This window comes from Hypanus sabinus, chromosome 9 (genome assembly GCF_030144855.1).
Source record: "Hypanus sabinus isolate sHypSab1 chromosome 9, sHypSab1.hap1, whole genome shotgun sequence".
NCBI lineage: Eukaryota > Metazoa > Chordata > Chondrichthyes > Myliobatiformes > Dasyatidae > Hypanus > Hypanus sabinus.
This window is the reverse complement of record NC_082714.1, coordinates 43,532,676-43,545,263: the sequence shown is the minus strand read 5'-3', so window position 1 is coordinate 43,545,263 and position 12,588 is coordinate 43,532,676. Positions and strand designations below refer to the sequence as shown.

The 12,588-nt window shown below is 39.3% G+C and overlaps 1 protein-coding gene across 3 annotated transcripts in view; it reads left to right on the top strand.

Annotated features, from left to right (window-relative positions):
• brat1 (BRCA1-associated ATM activator 1) overlaps positions 1-7,789 on the top strand; it is a 41,041-nt gene extending 33,252 nt beyond the window's left edge. For all 3 annotated transcript variants that reach the window (XM_059979571.1, XM_059979572.1, XM_059979573.1), the window contains exons 13-14: positions 2,799-2,977; positions 4,405-7,789. In XM_059979571.1, the coding sequence (XP_059835554.1) occupies positions 2,799-2,977; positions 4,405-5,091 (866 nt within the window). In that variant the 3' untranslated portion in view covers positions 5,092-7,789. The remainder of the gene's footprint in view (positions 1-2,798; positions 2,978-4,404) is intronic.
• The last annotated feature ends 4,799 nt before the right edge of the window (positions 7,790-12,588 follow it).

Below are 12,588 nucleotides of genomic sequence, written 5' to 3'. Positions count from 1 at the left end.
CAGCAGCAGCTACGAAGAAGGTCTTCCTGGAGATTTCCAGATGTACCTCCATGCTCCCACATCCGTTTTTCATCCAATTATGATTGTGCACGGCACCCGGCTTCACAAATAACAGATGATCAGCTCCAGATGCAGCAGAGACAATGGAACTGAGAAAAGGGTGTGGCATTTTTATTGGAGAACTGGTGGAGAAATGTTCAGGTGAATTTAAGAGCAGGCTGGAAGTTGGAAGCAAAGTTCATGAAATTGACAAGCTTAGCATAGCTGCTTGAAACAGCAGCAATGCCATCATTAGTGTAGCACAGAAAGAGTTGGAGAGCATTGCCAGGTTGCATGAACTGTTTCATGTAGCCAGCAAAAAGGTGGGCATAGCTGGAGTTCACGTGGGTGCCTGTGGCTACACCTTGAATTTGAAGGAGGCAAAAGAGAAATTGCTGAGGATAAGGACCAATTCCAACAGGTGGAGGAGGATTGTGGTGGAGGGGACCGTTTGGGTGTGTTGTGAAGAACAAAGCAGAGGACTTTAAGGCTTTCTTGGTGGGGGATACAGGTGTATAGAACTGGACATCCATGTTGAAAATGAGACAATTGGTGCCAGGGTTGTTGAGATTGAGAGCATGTGAAGTGTCGCGGAGATAGGTGAGAAGGGACTGAACTAAGGGGATAAAAGGTATGCGGACATGTTCAGTGGGGCAGGAACAGGCAGAAACAAAGGGCCTACCTGGACAGTTAGGATTTTCAGATCTTGGGTAGGAGGTAGAAACAAGCAGTGCAGGGTAAGGGTACTGTGAGTTTGGTGGCTGTGTACAGGAGATCTCCAAAGGTGTTTAGCTTGGTTAATCTGTTGAGGAGACAATTTTTTGATGCCACTGAATAGAGTCCTTTTTAAGCAGTAAGAGGAGGTGACCGCTTCAAGGCGGTTTTCCCATCCATTCCAGTACCGATGAAGGATCTTGGCCTGAAATGTTCATTTTCATTGATAATGCTTGACCTGAGTTCCTCTAGCATTTTGTGTGTTGTTTTGGATTTCCAGCATCTGCAGGATCTCTTGTTCAATAAATGATTAACTACCATTTCAGTGGCCATAATCAATTAATTATCGTTAATATTTTTAATTTAGACTAACTTTTCAGAATTACATATTTATAATGTAACACATGCCAATTAGCAGAATTCCTTTGAGTATTCAAACACTCATAGCTGATCTAAGCACTTCTTAGTACAAACTCTAGACATGCAAACTATAGTTCTTTTGTTACAGTACTGAGGACGGCTCCCTGAATATACACAAATGATTCTGTAAGTGCTGCAAATACAGGGCAACATACGCAAAATGTTGGAGGAACTCAGCAGCTCAGGCAACATCTATGAGGAGAATAAGCATTCGAGATTTTGAGACCCTTCATCTGTCTTAATGAATTTTGCATGTGTTTCCTGAATATACAACTAGCCAGAGTATTATGTGACAAAATAGACATGTCCTGAATTGTGCATTAAATGGCATTCATATGCCTTTTAACAATGGGTTAAATTAGAAGATGGCCACTTAATGCCTTCCCTGGTCTCATCCTGAAGTTTTCAATGAGCACAATTAACATGAACATGACTCTATTGTCACACTCTGTGACTGGTTTTGATGGCCTCAAGTTTCAGGCTATGTCCGCACTACACCGGATAAATCCGTAACCGAAGCTTTTTCTCTTCGTTTTTACCCTCCGTCCACACTAAAACGGCGTTTTCGTCCCCCAAAACCGGAGCTTTTCAGAAACGCTCTCCAGAGTGTGTATTTTTGAAAATGCCGGATTGGACGGGGTAACCAGAGAAATCTGAAAACACTGTCCGACGGCAGAGCGATACTTCATTGTCTTCTTGAACACAACCAACAATTTCAGAACAGACAGCAATGAGACTGACTCCAGAAGAGTTAGAAATATACTCACCAAATACTTTGACCCATTATTTACTGAATAAATAAGTATACTCACTTTGCCCTGTTTTCTGTCCTTGCTCATATAAAGGTGGTTTTACCTATTTATGCAAGTACTTCTCTGACAATAGATGTATAACAGCCTAATGTAACATTGTATGGAAATACAAGATAACACTGATGCAGACATGTTTTATATATTTAACAAGGTGCTTTATTAATGCAACAGAGTTAGTCAGTTTTTCAATGTTCGTTGTCAGCCAGTTCATACTGTCTGTGAACTCCCTGTCGGTTGCCTCCGTACGCTCCAGTATTTGATTTTTTTATACTTTTAAGTTCTCCTGCGCGAGAGCCAACAGCTGTCTGTCGTTTTAAGTTTTTCTAGTCTGTAACTGAACAAACGCGCATTTTCACGGCAAGATTTGACACCAATCATGTCGCTTGTTTTCAGTAGATGAGTCCTGCGCGTGTGCAGTAGGAGGAGATTCACCGAAATCTCCATTTCAATGTGGATGGAGATGTTTTCAAAAACACTTGGTGTGGACGCCTATCGTTTTTACGTGAAACTGACGTTTTCAAAATTATCCAGTCTAGTGTGGACGTAGCCTCAGTTGAAGCTAATCTGTGGACAGGTTTTATTTCCTGAAGACTAGTTCTCATTTTAATTAATATCTGCTGTATGTAATTAATTAATCCCTAACAGCCACATTCAAGGATGAGTTGAGATCAACACAGTGCAGCCAATTTCTTAGTAAAATGTTTTAAGTTAGGATGGGCAAAATGATTGATCATGCTAAGGCTGGTATTACCAGTTGTAGAAGGTGCTTATTTGTACCGGATTTTAATTTTGACTCTTTTATCTTTATTTCAGCTGTTCAGAATTTCTCTCTGTTAATTTGGACCTGTGGACTTCCACATCTTGTTTTGGAGCTGCTTTCAGATCCTGAAAGTTATGTCCGTGCAAGTGGCATTATTGCAGTGGGAAAGATGGACTATCTCTCTCCTAACTGGCAAACTATGTCAAATGAAAATAACTTCACAGCAGTGAAGGTGCGTTATATTTTTGATTATATTTTACATGTTTTGGTTAAATCAATCATTTTATTTTGGCTGCTTTTCACATTACCAATAGGTTTTGGTGAACGGGATTGTTCTTAGCTGAGGATATCCACCAAAAGGTGTGCAAAGAGCTGAGACTGGATTGTGTTACACTTAATACTTAACTCTGAAGGACTTGGCTTCTGCTTTATCCATCTGATCTCACTATAGTTAAATTGAGAGCTGACATTGCAGTGAGGTATCATTCCTCTAGCACAAGTTGAGCCCCACCAGAACAATGTAGGGGTCTAAGAACAGGCAAGTATAACAGCTGAACAATGGATTAGATTCTGTGTTGACTGGAGGTCTGGATTACGTTAACACACTGGATGGAAGTGTTTTACAAAGTGAATATCAATTCTCCATCTGATCCTCACATCATAGAGATCACATGCAAAAATGAGATACTAAAATGATGGCTGTTTCATTTTGAGTAAGTACTTGTGCCTTTGCAGTGTGTAGAGAAAAAGGTACACAATATAAATTTAAATAAGTATATATGCTCGTTGCTGGAAATGAGTGTAAAATCCCAACGTTTATTTGGGAAAGTCATGGCAACTATTATTTCTGTAATGAATAGTTTATATCAAATTCCCTCACACTTAAATAATTGAAACTAAAATTTTATACTTTGAATCATTATTTGCTGATATAATCCATAGAAGATAAATGAAGAAATTTAGTTATTATTTTTAAGTAAATACTATTTTCAATATTTGTATCCAAAGATATTTTCAAAGTTCAAAGTAACTTTTATTATCAAAGTACATGTATGTCACCATATACAACCCTGAGATTCATTTTCTTGCAGGCGTACTCAGTAAATCCATAGTAGAATATTAACCATAAGAGAATCAATGAAAGACTGCACCAACTTGGGCATTCACCAGTGTGCAAAAGGCAGCAAACTGCAAATACAAGGATAAATAAATAATAATAAATATGCAGTAAATATCAAGAACATGAGATGAAGAGTCCTTGAAAGTGAGTCCATAGGTTATAGGAACATTTCAATGATGGGGCAAGTGAAATTATCCCCTTTGGTTCAAGAGCCTGACAGTTGAGGGGTAACAACTGTTCCTGAACCTGGTGGTGTGAGTCTTGAGGCTCCTATGCCTTCTTTCTCATGGCAGCAGCGAGAAGAGAGCATGTCTCATGTGGTGGGGCTCCCTGATGATGGATACTGCTTTCCTGTGACAATGTTTTGTGTAGATGTGCTCAGTGGTGGGGGAGGGCTTTATTCGTGTTGGATTGATGTAAGCACTGGATGTCTGCCTTAAAAGATTTAACTCATTTATACAAATTTAAATCTTTGTTTTATTACACGGCACCGAGAACATTTAAAAGCAAGTAACTTACCATATATTTTTGTCTTCCAGGGAAATATTCTTTCGTCTTTGTTGGATATCCTGAACCAGGATACAGAGGGCTTTCCTAGAAGGGCTGTGGTTAAAGTGTTTGTTGATTGGGTGAAAAATAGCCACAAGCTCAGCTCATGTGAATTGGCGGATGTGGTTCCTGTTGTTTTAAAGGTTGGAAGCAATGATTTGGATTGGGAGGTCAAACTTTACAGTTTGGAACTGGCCGAAGCTTTCATAGATCGATCAACATTCATCTTATCATTAAATCCATATGCTGTTGCATTAACAAATAACACCTGTTCATCACAAGTGCAAGGCTTTCTACAAAATCTCTGTGATCTAGGAATTTTTGATATCTTATTTCATGCTTTGTGGGACTGTGATAGACCAGTGGCTCAGAAAGCGTGCAAGATATTAATGAAACTAAAAATGACTGCTTCATGTGCTGACAACATAGAAATTGCCAAGAATCTGAATGGAAAAGAACCAAACAGTGAAAGTTTCAACAACTGGCTTTCCCTAAATGATCTAAATTTGAAAAATGTGAACGATGCAGTGAATGTTTTGATAGCACTAGACTTGGAATACCGACACCAACACCTCGCATGTAGCAGTGATCATATTGAGAGTAGCCTTCAATCTCTGCTACAAGACATATTGGCCACTGCTGAGAACTCTGAAGAAAATGATGCAGACTGCTACTGATCTGCCTAAATTGCATTAAAAAAGAATTCTATAATAAGTATGCAATTTTTATATAAATAAAAATATATACAAATGATTTCTGGACTTGAGCTTGAATATCTGGCTTCGGTCAACAAATTTATTTGACCAAAAAATACCATCTTGACAGATTTATAGGATGAACCAAGAAGTCAAAGTTATTGAAGCTAACGAGGAATTAGACCTATCCAGGTGAATGGTTGAGCCTGCATACATTGTGAGTGAGTTTAATCTACCTCACAATCTATCTTGTTAGGACCTTACACCTTATTGTCTACTGGCTCTGCCTTTTCTCTATACCTTGTTACACTTTATTCTACATTCTTGTTACACTTTATTTACCTCATTCTGCCTCAATGCACTGAGTAATAATTTGAAGTGTTTGAGCATTATGCAAGGCAAGCTTTTCACTGTGCCTCAGTACATGTGACAATAATAAACCAATTCTATTTCCGTAATGGGATCTGAACTAAACTTGTTATAGTTGATGAATTTATTATTCTCTTCTCGCATTTCACAGCTATAAAGCAATAAAAATAGTTGTATTTGACATTATTTATTTTTTCCTTAAGTCTTTGAAAATGAATTGGTCTTTTTCTTGTGGAACACAGTTTGTATTTTAGTCTCTTCACTCAGTCACATTCTTAAGCTCATTAATTTTCAAATCTTATAAAAGTCGAGCAAAACGTTACACAGAAACGGGTTCCTTACCCAGCAAAAAAAAGAAAATTAGAGGGTGTCAAGAGAATGTAGTCTGAGAATATATTGCTTCCAGTCTGAACTGTGGTGATTGAAGAATTTTAGGGATACAGGTAGGGACATAAGCTGTGAATATTCTGGAGTATGAAATATGGGGCCTTGGTGGAATGGAAGATAAATGAGTTGATTTCAGAGTCAAAAGAAATTTAAGATTGCACATTAGCCTGAATGGTCTGCCAGGGGTTGATAAGGTCTAAATAAAATGTATTAAAATGTAAGATGAAGCCAAAACATTTAACAGCACCTTTACCCTGTGACATTATATACAGTGTCCACAATAAAATTGTAAACTAAGCATTTCAAAAAAGCTGGACCATTATATAAGCAGATTTACATTTGCTGGCATCAGCATTTTGAAGTTAAAGTATCATTTAGTATTCTCACTGATATAGTTTAACAACTATTTGGGTTATATTATGTTCTAAATTAAACAGATGTTTTTCATTGCCCAAAGGACATTTTTCAAATGTAAATCATTTGAAAGCAGAACCAAAAATGGTGGCTGCACATTGCTGTTTTGAATCAGTCAGATTCATTGGTAACACTAATTTCTGCCATTGTTGGTTGTAAAGTTCTGATTTCAATCAATAAGATTTATTTTAGCTTAGTTCACTCAAATTTTGTTGAAAGCTTGTTAATTATAGAGAATAAACATGCTATTATTTTTGCAAGTATTTTTTCACTAAAGAATATTTCATCCTCAGACTTAACTATATCAGAATCAGGTTTAACGTCGCTGGCATATGTCATGAAATTTGTTATGTGGCAGCAGTACTTTGCAATACATAATAAAACTAAATTACAGTAAGAGGTATATATTTTAAAGTTAAACAAGGGGCACAAAAAGAGAGGGAAAAACAAGTAGTGAGATAGTGCTCATGGGATTAATGTCCATTCAGAAATCTGAAGGCAGAGAGGAAGAAGCAAATCATTGAGAGTGTGCCTTCAGGCTCCTGTACCTCCTCCCTGATGAGATGGGTGATGGTCCTTATTGATGGATGCCACCTTTTTGAGGCATTGCTCCTGGATGCTGGGGAGGTTAGTGCCCATGACTGAGTTTACCATTTTCTGCAGCTTATTTCAATCCTGTACGGTGCCCTACCCTCCAACCCCCCAACATACCAGAGGGTAATGCAATCAGTCAGAATGCTCTCCACAGTGCATCTGTAGAAATTTGTGAGTGTCTTTGGTGACATACCAAATCTCCTCAAACTCCTGATGCAATTTTGCCACTGTCAAGCCTTCTTTGTAACTGCATCAATATGTTGACACCCAGGAACTTGAAATTTATATATTACAGTTCTGGTAGTATTTAGTTTGTTTCTGCATATTGATCCTTAAGACTCACAAATGTTGCTCTTTACTTTCCTGTGAATGATGGAGAACTTAATTTTCATTATCTGCCGTATTCTAAAATTAACCTGTTTTTTTTTTTCCCTGCAGGCACGGCATGATGTGCTAGAAATTTCCTGCAGTCTCCTTCAGGTTTTAAGTTTAAATAATCACTCTGGCCAGCATTTCACAACTTTAATTAACCTTTGTTTGAATTTCTCCTTTTGTATTTCCCTCTGTAATCTTTAGACATAAGGATCATCTTTCTCCTATCCATCAATTCCCTCTCTGCAACTTAAAGCCAACCTGGTCTCTCTCCGAGATCTGAAGTATGGTCTTTGATTTACACTAATTTTGTTTTCTCAGCATGATTTCTGCCTGAGATGCCAAGTGTATCCAGATTTTAATTCCTTGAAAAGTTGTTTTATAGTGTCAGCTTTTTAAATAAAAACAATGATTTCACCTCAAAAATAATTCATTTTGTGGAATATTTTTGGGGTAGTTTATTGTGAGATCTCATGCAAATGCAATTTTTGAAAAAGAGAGTCAGATGCAGACTGCACTGAAATAAAAAAAAATTGACAGATTATTTCTATTAAGTATCACTGGCTCCCTTTGCAAACTCATTTTATCAAGTGAACCAATAAGTAAATTTCTGTTCAAGTAGTGTAGAATGACAAGTCTTGGAGACGTCACCTAAGTATTGTCCAAAAGGAGTTATTAAGTGCGTTGATAGGAGAGAGCTAAGTTAACACAAATAGCTTGAGTGTTAAACATTACCGTCGCATGTTACCTTCCTCTCAGAAAATGTTGTCTTAGTGATTCCCAAGAGTCAGTGTTCCTACTCCTATAAATTAAATAAAATATTATTAGGCCAAGCTGGTTAGAATTCTTTACACGTGTTTATTTTTACTAGTAGATTCGGGTATAAGAAATTCCAGGGTAGGTTTGTTTAAATAGAATGTAATCATGATACAGTAATATTAACCCTTGTACTTTTTCATAGCATGCATATAAAGTAAAGTGACAGTAGAAATTCATTAGAAAGCATTTTATTCGTCAAAATTTATTTGTGCAATGCTATGTGTTGGTATTTAGCTGTGAAATGACGATTTATTAACATGAAATTGATCAGTTAGTCATCTGATCAAAAAAAATTGCAGGGAATGAATTGCTGAAGAAACATAAAGATGCCACAATGGTTTATTTTCATATTTTAGATGTGTGCTTGCAAGAAGATAGGTTTTAGTTATGATGTAAATTTGCTTTTTACCATTATGGACTCTGCAACTGAAGGGAAGGAGATATCTGGAGTAGCTGATTCCCTCTGAAGTGAATTGGAAGTACCCCTTCTCCAAAGAAACAAAATGCCTGGTTCAAATTTTCACTTAATAAGAACTACTGCAGCAAATTCCAGTACAGTATCTTTTGCCAAGATTCATTATTCAAAAAGATTAAAGTGCTGAAACTTTTATTCCGCGATTATATATTACTTTAGGCCAAGTAATTTAACATGGCAAATCAAGGAGGTAAATTGTAAGGATTTCAGTTCATGACCAGCATTTCCAAAACTACTGAATGGCTTGAGAGAGATAACAGAAACCTCCCTCCATTTCATGCTTGTAGTAAAAGCTGAGAAACTTGTAGGAAAGGGGCAATGAGGAATAACAAATGGGTAAATTAAAAATTTATAAAGATTATTGAATTTCCCTAAATGGAATAGCATTTACTTTTTAATTACTGCAGGGAGGGGGCATAATTCCTTCTGGACATCAGGACAATCCAACACATAAAGACAAGTATTTCTGTAGATGCTGCAAATTTTGTGCAACAAGCTGAAAATGCCAGTGGAACTCAGCAATTTAGACAGCGTTTATGGAGGGCTGTTTATTCCCTTTGATAGATGCTGCCTAACTTGCTGAGTTCCTCCATCCTTTTGTGTGTATAACAAGCAATCTCTTTTATGCCCTAGCCATGAGGAAGTCTGCAAATGCTAAAAATCCAAAGCAAACACAAAACATTGGAGGAGTTCAGAAGGTCAGGCAGGATCTATGAAAATGAATAGTTAGTCAATGTTTCAGGCCAAGACCCTTCTTCAGGACTGAGAAGGAAGGGGAAAGATGCCAGAATAACAGAAGTGGGAGGAGTGGAAGGAAGATAGCCAGAAGGTGATAGGTGAAGCCAGGTGGGTGGGAAAGGTGAAGGACTGGAGAAGGAAGAATCTGATAGGAGAAGAGAGTGGACAATTGGAGAAAAGGAAGAGGAGGCCAACCAGGAGGAAGAAATAGGCAGTTGAGAATAGGTAAAAGGTCAAAGTGGGAAATAGAGGAGGGGAAAGTGGTATTTGTTTACTGGAAGGAGAAAAAGATGTTCCAACCATCAGGTTGGAGGCAACCCAGATAAAATGGAAGGTGTTGCTTCTCCACTTCTTGGCACAAGGGGAGGCCACAGACCAGTATGTTGGAATAGGAATAAGCTATAAGATGTCTGGCCACCAGGAAGTCGAGCTCGTGGTGCATGGAGAGATGGTGCTTGATGAAACAGTTCCCTCAATTTATGACATCATGTTAATGTAGTGGAGGCTGCACTGGGATCACTGGACGCAATAGATGACCCCAGCAGATTCACAGGCAAAGTTTTGCCTCACTTGGAGGGACAATTTGGGGCTCTGAATGGAGGTGAGGGAGGAGGTACGTGGGTGTAGTACTTAGAACTCTTGCAGGGATAAGTGCTGGGAGGGAGTTTAATGGGGAGGGACAAATTAATGAGGGCAATCACAGAGGGAACAATCCCTGTCGAAAGTGGAGGGGTGAGATAAAGATATATTTAGTGGTAGGATCCCTTTGGAGTTGATGGAAGTTGCAGAGGATAGTGTGTTGGATGCAGAAGCTGATGGAACAGTAGATAAGATAGCGGCGCAACGCAGCTTGCAGCGGCCACTCCGGAGCTGATTATCTGTTATTTGTGGTGGGGTGCCGTGCGCAATCATAATCAATTGAAAACGGACATGGGAGCATGGAGGAACATCGGGAAATCTCCAAGAAGACCTTCTTCATTGCTGCTGCTGCTGTGAGGTCCGGGTCTCTGCTGGGAAGAACAGGCCCCCAGTCCTCAGGGTCACATTGCCGATGGCAGTTGGTGGGGCTGTCTTAATATGCTTGGCAGAGGATGGTGCTCGGCGAAGCTGTGCCGGAGGGGATGGTCGTCGGCTCGGAGGTTTGATGGACTTGGAGTCTGCTGCGGTCAGGTCGCTTTTGTTGTATGCTGCGTCTGTGAGGCTGAGTCAGGCAGCGCCATGGAAGTCCATAGCGGGAGTATTCCCCTCTGTCGCTGGTGTGGGATGGTGAGTCTGTCAGGACCCTGAGGACTCGTGGAAACTGTGTGGTGATTTCTTTTGAACTTACAGTCCTTTAACATCTTTGGACTATTTTTACTGTGCCCATAGTCTGTTTTTTAATCAATTATGCTATTGTTTGCACTGTTGTAACTATATGTTGTAACTATGTGGGTTTGTGCAGGTCTTGTAGCTTTAGTTTTTGGTCTTGTTTGTCTGGTGGATTTGGAGCTCCTTTCCGGGGAACGCGCTAAGATGGTAGCACAATATTAATATGCAGCAGCCACTCTGGACTCTGGATTTGGGATTGCCAAACATTATGTGGATTTTCTAATGTAGTCTGTTTTGTCATAAGCTTTTGTGATATCATTCTGGAGGAATATTGTCTCATTTTTTAACTGCATTGCATTTGTGGTTTCTAAATGACAATCAACTGAATCTGAATAAGGATGGGAGGAACTCTATCACTATTAAGGCAGCAGAAAGATGGAGGAGAGGCGGGTGAGGGCAGCATCAATAGTAGAAGACATCTGTGATGTCCTGGAATGGAAAGCCGTGTCTTGGGAACAGATGCAGCAGAAGTGAAGAAACTGAGAAACAGGAATAGGATTATTTCAGGAGATGGGGTGAGAAGAGGTAGACTCGTGGGGGATCAGTAGGGTTTATAAAAGATGTTGGTTGACAATTTGTTTCCAGAGATGGAGACAGAGATCGAAAAAGGGGAGTGAGGTGTCAGAAATGGACTGAGTGAATTTGAGGGCAGGATGGAGGTTAGAGACAAAATTGATGAAGTTGACAAGCTCAGCATAGGCAAATGAAGCTGCACCAATGTAGTCGTCAATATAGCGGAGGATGGGTTGGGAAGTTACCGCAGAAGGCTTCAAACTTGAATTGTTCTATGTAACCAAGAAAGAGGCAGGGATAGCTGGGGCCCATGCAAGTGCCCATGGCTACCCTTCAAGTTTGGAGAAAGTGGGAGGAGCTGAAGGGAAAATTGTTCGGTGAGGATGAGTTCTGCCAGACAAAGGGTGGTGGTGGTGGAGGGCAGCTAGTTGGTTCTTTTGTCAAAAAAGAAGCAGAAGAGCATTGCGGCCTTCTTGATGGGGGATAGAAGTGTATAGGGTCTGATTTGTGTCCTTGTTGATTCAGCTGCAAAATTGGCTGTTTTGTAGCATCAGTTTTATGTAACTGGCCAAGTCTAATTTAATCTTGTCCCAGCATCAAGCATCTTTCTACATTCATTGTACAGAATATACCCTCTCTAATGTTAGAGAGGACCAGAAGCAAAGTAGACAACCTGATTTAAGTCAAAATCTTGTGGACAGGAACCTTGTTGTGTCCAATTGCATGCTAACTTCAGAGTAAGATTAGAGTGGCTGATTTGTTGTAATTGGAAATGTAACTGAGAGCATTAACTACAGAGAATAGATAAGATATGGTGGTTGCTGTTAATGTCAGCATTACTTACCTGAGGAAGGTGTTAGTGAACCCTTCTGTTGAAGGTACTACTATAATGTTGGGTCAGGAATTCCAAGATGAAACCCAATGATAATGAAAGATCAGTAATACGTTTCCACATTACGATGGCATATGACAGTACTTTGGGGAAAGCATGCAGGTGGTGATGCTCTTGATAGTAGAGGTCACTGGTATCGGAGGTATTCTTAAAGAAGCCTAAGCAAGCAACGACATGTCTTTTGTAGATGGAGTGAATAAGTATTGAGGTTAGTGAATGAGGATGGTATCAAACTTTGGAACTGTTCTTGTTTAGACAAGTATTCCTTCCTGCTTCAGACATGAGCTTTGTAGAAGAATCAAATACTTGGAGGTATCAGGGAATGCGCCAGTTGCTATGTACCCTGCCTCAGATGTCTTCTAGTGGAGTCTCTGATCAATGAAGACACCAAATATATTAAAGGTGGCATTAGGTGATGTTACTGATATTCATTGTCAAGGGTAAGTGGTTACACTCTTGTCTGAAGTATATTATTATCTGGTATTGTGGCAATGCAAATTTTAATTGCCACCTTTTAATCCATGCCTCTTTGCTGTCT